General features: G+C 59.2%; 1 protein-coding gene across 1 annotated transcript; it reads right to left on the minus strand.

Annotated features, from left to right (window-relative positions):
- Window positions 1-2,038: 2,038 nt before the first annotated feature.
- On the minus strand, window positions 2,039-9,581 carry LOC134477428 (igE-binding protein-like). Its single transcript, XM_063255518.1, has 2 exons — window positions 4,690-9,581; window positions 2,039-2,511 (listed from the first exon to the last, which is right to left on the minus strand). Exon 1 carries the CDS (start codon window positions 7,170-7,172, stop codon window positions 6,252-6,254), a length of 921 nt encoding a protein of 306 aa, XP_063111588.1. The 5' UTR covers window positions 7,173-9,581; the 3' UTR covers window positions 2,039-2,511; window positions 4,690-6,251.
- Between the last annotated feature and the right edge of the window lie 623 nt (window positions 9,582-10,204).

Consider the following 10,204-nt stretch of genomic DNA (forward strand, 5'->3'; position numbering starts at 1 on the left):
GCTCCCCAGCTTGCCCCACTGCGTCCTGTTCACACGCCCTGTGTTGGGGTTACCTGGCCCCTTGACCAAGGCTCCCCTTCATTCCCTCCTTGGCCTGGTCAGGCTCTTGTGACCTCTTTTCAAGTAGGCCTCAAGCCCGTTTTCGATTCAGCCAATGTTTTGAATGTGTCCTCTCCAGTGTCGGGTGTGAGGAGCTGGGACCTTTGAGGCACACAGGGCCACGAGGACTCGTCCTCCTGACGGGGACGAAGGCCATGCAAAGGTGGGGCCCGGCGTCCTTGTGCTTCTTTGTCTGTCCACCTCCTACCAGATGAACACGAGGCCTTCCTCCCCTGAGTGACACAGCCTTCAAGGCGCCATCTTGGAAAGGCCATCACCCAATCTGCCAGTGCCTTAGTGTCGGCCAGGAAGTGTCCACTGCAGCACACAGCCCGGCGCCTGGCACTGTCAGAGCCCCACAGGGTGGACCAGACGCCTGAACTTCAGGAACACAGGCCTCAGCACAAGTGCAGGGTAAGTGGCCCTGGAGCAAGAGTCCTGGGGTCACTTCCCCCGCCAAGGCCCCAGGTAGGAAAGCGCAGGCTGTGGGGGACACTCAGGCCGCCCCCCTGAACCCCAGGCCTGGGTGGAGCGCAGTTCCTAAGCCCTGGGGCCTGAGGGGTTTCCAAGGGCGTCTCCAGCCTCCTCCTCCTCCTCCGGGCTCCTCCCTGCCCCGTGAGAGGACAGGGACCCTCATGACTCTGACGGCTGTGTCCCTGAAGTCACACGCCCGTGGTCCTTCCCAGCAGTCCCCTGCCCTCCACCTCCGTCCTCCTCGTGGCCGGTGAGCTAAGGCATTTTTCAGCATACACGGATTTCACAACTCCTAACATGGGCGGTGCAGAGTCTCAACCCTTTAGGCATCTTGTCACAGTACCAAAAATAAAAGTTAACATCCTGTTCCACAAAGAAGTGGCAGCTTCCGAGCACCAAGGGGACACTCGGAAAGGGGGCAGGGCCACCCCATGGGGCTGAGGTGGAGCCCGAGAGGCCACCGAGGACACAGGGCCTCCTGTTCTGGGCTCAGCGGGGACAGGATGGGGACTCGGACAGGACGCTGGCCTCGCTCCTGACTCAGCCCCGCCGCCTCGAGGGCTGGGGTCCGCATTCCTGTGTGCACCCTGCAGCCTGCTGGGCGCCTGTCCTCAAGCCCACCGAGGCTGTCCCGGGCAGGAACAGACAGCCAGGGAGGGACACTCGGGTGGACACCAGGTCCCAGGGCAGATTCCGTGTGGCTGTGCTGTGCGTGGCTGTGGTCAGCCAAAGGCCACCCTTGTGGGCCACCGGCTTGAGTGTGTCCTGCCTTCCCCAGGACTCAGCCTGCCACCTCGTCCTGATCCAGAAGCAAAACCTGGAAATTACAGGATGTGCGCTCTGGGTTCACCCAGACAAAATGCAGAAAGTAGCGCTGTTATTTTGGGTGAAGAAAATCGAGTTTTGGTTTTCTGTGTGTTTGAGCATCCCGTGTTTGTGGTAGAGCACGTTTGCCTGCCTCATGCGGGGCTCTCACCCTTCCCCTTCCCCTTCCCTCCTTCCATCTTGTCATCCAGCCCATCTGGGAGTCCATCCCCACCGCCTGCTATCCGTCTTTTCCTCCGTGTAACCTGGTTCCTCATAGATGAGAACCACACAGCATCGGAGCCTGTGCGTCTGGTTGGTTTCGCTGAACACCACAGTCTCAGTTCGTCCATTCCCTTCAGATGACTCAGGCCTGTGCTTCTTTAGGGCACAGTAGTACTCCGGGTGTAAATGCCACACTCTTCTTCCCAGTGCTGATGGACACACAGGACGCTTCCAACACTTAGCTACGATGGGCCGCGCTGCTCTGGACACGGCTGTGCACAGGTCACTTCTACACGGTGCCTTTAACTCTTTTGGAAGATACCTAGCAGGGAACAGCTGGGTCAGATGAGTTCCCAGTTTTAGATTTTTGAGGGCCCACCATACTGATTTCCAAAAATTAAATGATAAATAAAAAAAAGAAATCAATTCTGTACAATTCTTTCAATCTAATTAAAGCGTGAGTTTATTTGGTAATCAGGTCACATGGTAGACTCACAGATGCAAACTCCTCTGCGGTCTAAGAGGGCCCCAGGACGACTGACAAAGAGGACGGTGGTGACAGCGGCAGCGGCTTCAGCTCAGGCTGTCACCAGGACTGGGGGAGGAGGTGGAGATGAAGGCCAGCCTGAGCCTCCCGTGTCCTCCCTGACCTGACCACACAGGCTTCCTCACTCAGGGCCAAACTCGGCTTTCCCGGCCACCCCAGACCTTCTGCCGCTAGGGGGTGCCTTGCAGTGCCCGCGACCCTCCGTTCCAAGCCACATGCTGTGCCGTTCCCATGGGACGGACTCCTCCTGCTGAATCAGTGAAGCTGGGTGCCTGGTGGCGCACACCTGTCATCCTGGAAGTCGGGAGGCTGAGGCAGAAGGATCGAGAGTTTGGGCCAGGCTTTGACAACTTAGTGAGACCCTGTCTCAAAATAGAAAAAATTAAACATAGGATGCAAAGGCCCTGGGGTCAATCATTGGTATTTAAGTAACACAGAAACAGGAAAACTAGAGCATAGCTTCCGAGGCCGGGTCATGAATTCCAGTGAGCCTTCAGCGAGGGCTTTGGGGGTCACTCCGGACCCAGCTGGGGGCACCCGGGGGGGAAGCCACTGGGGTGACAAAGTTACCCCACTGGCAAAGTGAAGGGGACCCTGACGTCCACATGCCACCCGTGGGGGGGTCACTCCCTTTCCCCGGGAATCACCCTGGGATGCCCGAGGGACTGGATTCTGCCACTTCTGGGTCTGGCCTTTTACGAGGCCAATCCTTTGGTCTCTTGGGGACTGAGAGGAGACCCCAGTACTCAGACGGGCACCACTGCGCAGTTCAACGCCGTGCTCAGCAGCAGGGCCAGGAGCCCTGCGGGGTCCGGGTGGTTTGCTGTGTGACTCGAGACCACCAGGAACATCCGGCCTCACAGCCTACCGGGTGAGGGAGAACGGGGGCCTGCGCATCCAGAGGGTAGGTGCGGCTCTGAATTTTCACCAACCCACAGCCACATCCAGGCGGGGTCCCCATGTAGGGCACCGCATACTAACCACAGTTGGGACCCTGACACTGAGAAGAACAGATTTATAGGCTTTCCCAAACTATGAACCGGGTGGGGCACCCCAGTAATCCCAGCACTCTGGGAGGCTGAGGCAGGAGGATCGTAAATCCAAGCTTAGTTTAGGCAATTTAGCAGTGCGTCATCCAAGGCTGGGGTGTAACTCAGAGCCAAGGCCCTGGATTCGCTCGGGGCGGGGTGGGGAAAGGGTGATGCAAGCCACGTGGAAACTGTCAAGAGAGCGCCCAGGGCCACAGAGCACTGTCCCCTTAGCCCCAAAGTGACGCTGACTGGAGCCCAGGACCCAGGAACTGGGGAGCACAGAGCCGCGGAGTTGAGTGGCTGAGATCACTGAGTCCAGGGTGTTTTCCGAAATACGTGGCACAGACTTACTCCCCGGCGCCACTGAGCCAGGAGGGGGTGGGGAGCCCCCTAAGCCACTGAGGCTGAGCCCCACGGGGGAGGGGAGCGGGGACACGGGCTGGGCTTCGGCCCCTCCTGTCCCTTACCCTCCACCTTCCACCCACACCCTGGCCCGCTGCTGACCTCCCCAGCCCGCAGCCCTGGGGAGTAAATTCATGCTCCTCACCAGGGCCTAGCGTTAGAGGGGACAGGAGGCCAGGGGACACCAGAGGTCCTCATGTGACTCTCAGGCAGGACGGCCCTGAGATCCATGAAGCCGGGTGGTCCTGGGGCCATTCGGGACGGCTGGGGATAACCCCAAACCGCAGCTCTGCAGCAGAAAGGAGAGATGGGAAGCCTCGTGTGGGGCACAGCCTGTCATCCCTGCACTCGGGAGGCTGAGGCAGGAGGATCACTGTAAGTTCAAGGCCAGCCGGGCTACAAAGTGAGCTCAAGGCAGCCTGAACTCCAAGCTGGGTTCATCTATTTAGGGCCTCCCCTGCCTGCCCAATGATTCAGATGTTGTCACCGGAGAAATGGAGGGGGGGGAGACCCTCGCCAACGCCGGCTTCTCCTGAGGCTCCCACTCCAATGCTAGGTTCTATGGTGACCGATGCTACAGAGAAAGAGTGTGGGGGTGCAGGTCCCACGGTCCCCACAGCAGGCCCCAAACCCCAGCACCATGCTCTGGGGTCCCAGCCCGAGAACCTGAGCCTTGAACCTCCGTCCTGCACAAGCTCCCTGCGGGTGACCCACGGCTGCCGGCCGAGTCCCTGGAAGCAGGCCCGGGGACCAGGGTTCCTGCAGCCGTGGTTTATCTGACAGAGGCTCCCACGGGCTCCGGGATGCAGTGACACAGGCTCTAGGTCCTGTGGGTCCTAACACCACGATCCACTCTGCACATCCACACTGACCCCAGAGGCAGCAAATGTGGGAATGGACGCCGGCCATGCTGTGCCGGGCATGGTCAGCGCTGGGGGCCCAGGAAGGGCGTCCAAGGCAGCCACACAAGGGGGACGGCGGCAGTCAGGAGCAGCAGGACAGCGTGTGGGAGGCGGGGACTGTGTCATCTTCGAATCTCCCGAAGCCCCGCCCTTCTGTGTCCTCCAGGACAGAGAAGCCACCTCGGCAACACCCCTGCACACTCACCTCCACCGCTGGGCCACCAGGGGTCCCCCATCACCCTGGTCCCGCAGGCATCAAAAGCAGGGCTTTGAAATCAGACAGAGCCGCTGGGCCGACACCCAGAGATCACACAACACCTCCTGGAGCATCAGCGGAGCACGGAAGAATGAAAGGACCCAGAGTCACTGCGGTGGGAACACGGCACCCCAAAACCTGCGGGCACCATGAACACGTCCTCAGGGGGAAGTTAGGGCTGCGCCTGCCCACCTGGGAAGAATGCAGCTGGCGCAGGGGCGTGTCGATGTCCACTCCCGGCCGGCAGGAAGGACACACGACAAAGTCTGGTAGTGGACAACCTTTTCTTTTTATTTTTCTTCTCCGTACAGCCTGCCCTGGGATCGCTCCCAGCCGAAGCCTCCTCTGGTCCGCTCCCCGCGGCTCCTTCTGGGCTTCTACTTCCGGGCTTCTACCTGGCTTCTTCTTCCGCCCAGGGGTGGCACCGGTATATATACGGGTACAGTGTCCAATCATGTTAAAGTAAGCAAGGCAAGCTGATTGGCTAACATCATCAGTTGCCAGGCAGACTATATTGTTGAGCGGGTTGTTTACGCGGTAAGCAGGAAACTAACATATTCGATGGGAGGGGCAATCTACCTCAGGCCTCACTCTTTACTACAGGCCTCACGTCCGCCAAGTGAGGCGACCGGGCTCGGGGCTGCGGCTCCCAACATCTCCCCCTTTTTTATTTTTTATGAATGTGCGCATCGTAGCCCTTCCTGGACTGGGTGCAGAGGCTTATGCCCTATGCGTAGGCCCACCGTAGGTCCTTGGCTTAGACCCTGGTCGGCCGTCCCATGGTCTGCCAAGGCCCTGAGGCCCTCGTCCTTTTTCTAGGGCCAGGCACAAACTGGACGGAACCTGGATGCACACAAGCTTGCACTCATTTCCTCTCCGTAAAGAAATCCCCTCGGAGAGAAATTTAGACCTGGGCAGCATCTAACAGTCCAGCGGCTTACGTGCAGGATGGGGTAGGGCCTGGCTTAGGTCGAGTCGTGCTGGGGAGGCACGCTCTTACCCGTCATTGACTCACCTACCCTGCTGTGTATTGTCACCTTATGGAGGAGAATGAGGGATGCCCGCCATATCTAGACTCGGTCGTGGGCCAATTGAGCAAGCCATGCATATGCCTGAGGATCTTCTTGTCCATTTCGGGCTACCGCTATTTCTATTCATCTTATTGGTTGGTCTGTGATGGATCTCCAGTAGGGCAGGTCTGATCTTCAGTCGAGGGCTTTGTTGCCCGTGTCAGTCTCTCCGGTATCCACAGTGGTTCTCGTCCCGGTTCCTGTGGGAAAACACAAACCGCGCCTCGGTTCCAGCTGACCACTGGATCCGGGCCCATCCATTGTCCTGTCATAGATAACCGCGCCTTTGGAGGCAGGCCTTGGCTTACTCCCCCTTTTTGTTTTTTATTTTTTATTTTTTATTTTTATCTTTTTCGTTTTTTTTTTTTTTTTTTTTTTTTTTTTTTTTTTTTATTGGTACCAGGGATCGAACTGGCGATTGCCTGCTTACAAGGCAGGCGCTTATGCCGCTAAGCTAAATCCCCAGCTCCCATTTCCTCGACCGGCGTTTTTCTCAGCCTGCTCGGCAGAGAACTCTGTGTACCAGGCTCGCCAATCCAGGTAACTGCCCGAGGGCAGACACGCCTTTGCCAGCTGAATCCAGTCCGCGGGGGCGAGGGGCCCAGAAGACAGATTCTCCAGCATGGCAATGGTGTAAGGCGCAGTCGGCCCAAAGGTTGTAACTGCATTTTTAAGTTCTCTAATCTGCTTTATCTCAAAAGGCTCCCATACATTGCGTCCCTGGCCCATAGCTACTTGTACAGGAAATATCCCGTAGGGGCCACTATCTATCCCAGGTGGATGTACCTCATGAGACAAGCGTCCCCCCTGCCAAAGCCCCCTGTAAAAATACCGACCCGCCGGCGGCGGAGCATAAGACGGCGGCCGTGATTGGGCGGAAAATGGGGGCCCGTGCATCACTTCCTGTTCTGGCGAAAGGGGAGGGAGCTCCCAGGCGGCCGCCTCGTGGCGAGGAATCGCCTCCGGAAACGGCCCCCAAGGTGGGGCGGAAGGCTTCGCCTCCCTCTCGCGCCGGGGAGCGCTCAGGAGCTCTCTACTCCTCCGCAGACCAGGTTGAGCAGAGCGCAATTCGCGGGGCAACGCTGGAAAAGAACCCTGCGACTCCTTATTGAGCGATTTAGGCTCCTGACAGCTGGTCTCTTTGGCCTCCTTGCCATTCAACTTTCCCTCGTCCTCGGAGTCAGACGACTCCGAGGCTAGAGCCCCGTCCTCCTCCTTAGCATCCTTGTTCCCCTTGACGGACCCCTCTCGGGAGCTCCCTGACTGGGCCTGCTCAGATACCCTGCGTACTTTTGTAAGCTCTTGAGAGCTTTCTCCACAACCACCCTCGCTCTTAGTGTTGCTACCTAACATGTTTCCCATCTTTTAATATGTTACTCACCGCGTGAGGCCCAAGGAATCCGCCACTTACGCGTGAGCCTGAGGGGAGTCTAAAAGCCCTGTAGGTGCGCGCCACCCAGAGCCCAGGCTTATCCCCAACTCACCTGTCTCGCAGCTCTGTACTGGAGCGTTGTCCACTTCCACGTCTCGGGGGTGATCAGTCCCCGGGCGGGCCACCAAATGTCGATGTCCGCTCCCGGCCGGCAGGAAGGACACACGACAAAGTCTGGTAGTGGACAACCTTTTCTTTTTATTTTTCTTCTCCGTACAGCCTGCCCTGGGATCGCTCCCAGCCGAAGCCTCCTCTGGTCCGCTCCCCGCGGCTCCTTCTGGGCTTCTACTTCCGGGCTTCTACCTGGCTTCTTCTTCCGCCCAGGGGTGGCACCGGTATATATACGGGTACAGTGTCCAATCATGTTAAAGTAAGCAAGGCAAGCTGATTGGCTAACATCATCAGTTGCCAGGCAGACTATATTGTTGAGCGGGTTGTTTACGCGGTAAGCAGGAAACTAACATATTCGATGGGAGGGGTAATCTACCTCAGGCCTCACTCTTTACTACAGGCCTCACGTCCGCCAAGTGAGGCGACCGGGCTCGGGGCTGCGGCTCCCAACAGGGGCGCACGCCTGTCGTCCCAGCCCTGGGCAGGCTGAAGCAGGAGGACTGCGTGAGATCCAGGCCAGCCCGGGCTGCCCACCATACCCTGCCTCACAGCATCAGCATGGGGCGGTGCTGTGTACCCCGGGCGCTGCGGTTCCTTCAGCCGCATGGTAGAGGGCAGAGAAGCTGTGCGCCCAGAGACGAGTTCCCTAAACAGCACACAACGCCCCCACGCTGGCCTTTTTTATTTTTATTTTGAGCAGCGCTAGGCTCAAACCTGGCATCCTCCTGCCTCAGCTCCTAGAGTGCGGAACGCACCACCACCCCAGGCAAGCTCAAGATGGTGGAATGAGGAACCGATTCGGGACACCCAGGTGAGGCTGGCGTCCGAGAAAAGCGTCAGCAAAGGAGACGCACAGACGACGGCAGGTGTCCCAGGGAATGGAAGAGGCTGAGCACAGCTTTGGTGAGGGCCAGGGCTCAGGGACACCTCAGCACCCGGAGCAGACAGGGGACAGGCTCCCCTGCACCCCAACTTCGTTCCGGGAAAGCAACCTCAGACTCCATCTTCCGGGACACAAGCAGTGCTGTTTGGGGCCCCAGATGCAGGCCGTGAGTGACAGCGCCCCCAAGCAGGCAAAGCCACTCCGTGTCCCCCACGTCTGCGTCTGTGGCCACCGCAATGTCTCAGGGGCCAAGTGCGAGCACGTAGGTGGCCTTGTCACCCTAGGGTCCCTACCCCTCCTTAGGCCACAGCTAGATGTCACAGCAACCGAGGGCCATAGCCTCCAGGAGCCCAGGCACCAGGAGAAGGTCAGGGAACTCGACATCCTCCCAGCCAAGGCCCCAAGTCAGAACCCGAGCCCGAGTCCCCCCAGGCCCCGCTCGGCAGGCAGCTGGGCGCCCGCAGGAATTCTGCCCTCAGCGTGAAGAGGAGCAGGAAAAACCATCCCCTCCTCCCAGCCAGCGCCCTGGGTTATTGTTGGTTTCTTGGGTTTTTCTTTTTTCCTTCATAAACAGCAGAATTTGAATTTGCCTTGGAGCAAACTCCCAGAGGAAAGTATGAAAGAAATTGTTTCTCGGGATCCCCTCTCCCTCCAGCTGGCACGCGGGACTCCGGGGTTTTTCCGAGGGAAGCCAGGCCGCATGTCAGGATCCTGCTGAGAGGTGGGGGCTCCCCGGCTCCAGGCACGTCCCTGCAGCAGCCTGGCAGGTCCTGTGCTGCACCCCTGAGCTGAGGGGGTAGTGGCCGGGCGGTGGCCAAGCAGGACAGAGCCAGGGCAGGTGCTAAGGGGACAGCTGGCTGGGGCTTGGGGCTGAGTCCTGTTGAGACCCCTGCTGTGCAGGTGGCAGAAGATGGCCCTGAAGCGGGGGCCCCAGTGTGGGGAGGGAGGTCATGGGGGGAGCAAAGAGGAGTGGAGTGGGGCGGGACACAAAACGTCCAATGCATGGCTGGAAGATTGCACACACGCGTGCGCGTGCGCACACACACACACCCCTACAGGGGTGCGCAGCTGTCCAGGCCAGTGGATCCCGAGAGAGCAGTGCTGGGAGCCCACCTGGGTGCTGGAGGGGAGGAGGCCAGACAGAGCCCCCAGAGCTGGGCGGGCACTGGCCCCAGCCGGTGGGAGCTGCCCGCTCTCCACCTACTGCTCCCTGCAGGGGACGGAGCCCCTGGTCCAGGGGAGCCTGCAACAGCCCCGAGTGCTGCTCACCAGGCAGCATCCGGGGGCCCGGCCTGGGGTTCAGAGCCCAGCGAGTCGGAGGTGCCTGGCTCCCACCGGGGACAGACCACGGAAGGAAAGCTCGCAGCAGCGACACCCAGCGCCAGGGACCTCAGGCCGGGCAGTGAGAGAGCGCGGGGAGGGGTCCGTGCCCATGACCCCCACCAGGCCTGATCTGGCTGGTCCCTAAACAGGAAAAGCAAAATATCAGGAAACGCGGGGAGTGTGATCTCTATGAGGGGAGGGAAAGGACAGCAAAAAGGAGGGTGACAGGCTCCGTAGGAACAGATTTTCTTCTCATTGTTATCCTGCAAAATGCACAGAGAAGGAAAACGGAGAACATGAAAGTGACTCCCTGATCTTACCTTCTTCTAACAGCTTGATGGAAGCAGAGCTGGCTCTCGGGGAGGGTGTTCAGCACGGACTGTTTAGCGCGTTTCAGCCAGTGGGAGATCCCTAGGCCTTCACCACGATCTGACAGCCAGCAGTTCCTCCTCCTCCCCTGAATCCCTCCTCGGGCAGCCCGTTCTGTGGTTCCATGGGCGCCCCAGGGTTTACACAGGGCATCTTTAGCTCTCAGCCTTCCCCAAGCTCATAAAACCACCTCACACGAACGTAAGAACCTCCCGGCAGAGCCCTTCTCTCTGGCCCTCGGCATCACATGACTCGGCCTCTTATAAACCACACGGA

Source organism: Cavia porcellus, unplaced genomic scaffold (genome assembly GCF_034190915.1).
Source record: "Cavia porcellus strain 051 isolate PalLab524CR breed Dunkin Hartley unplaced genomic scaffold, mCavPor4.1 scaffold_8, whole genome shotgun sequence".
Lineage (NCBI taxonomy): Eukaryota > Metazoa > Chordata > Mammalia > Rodentia > Caviidae > Cavia > Cavia porcellus.

What these genes read in the sequence shown, in the direction of transcription:
- LOC134477428 (XM_063255518.1), bottom strand. Translation starts at nt 7,172, where the DNA reads ATGGGAAACATGTTAGGTAGCAACACTAAGAGCGAGGGTGGTTGTGGA.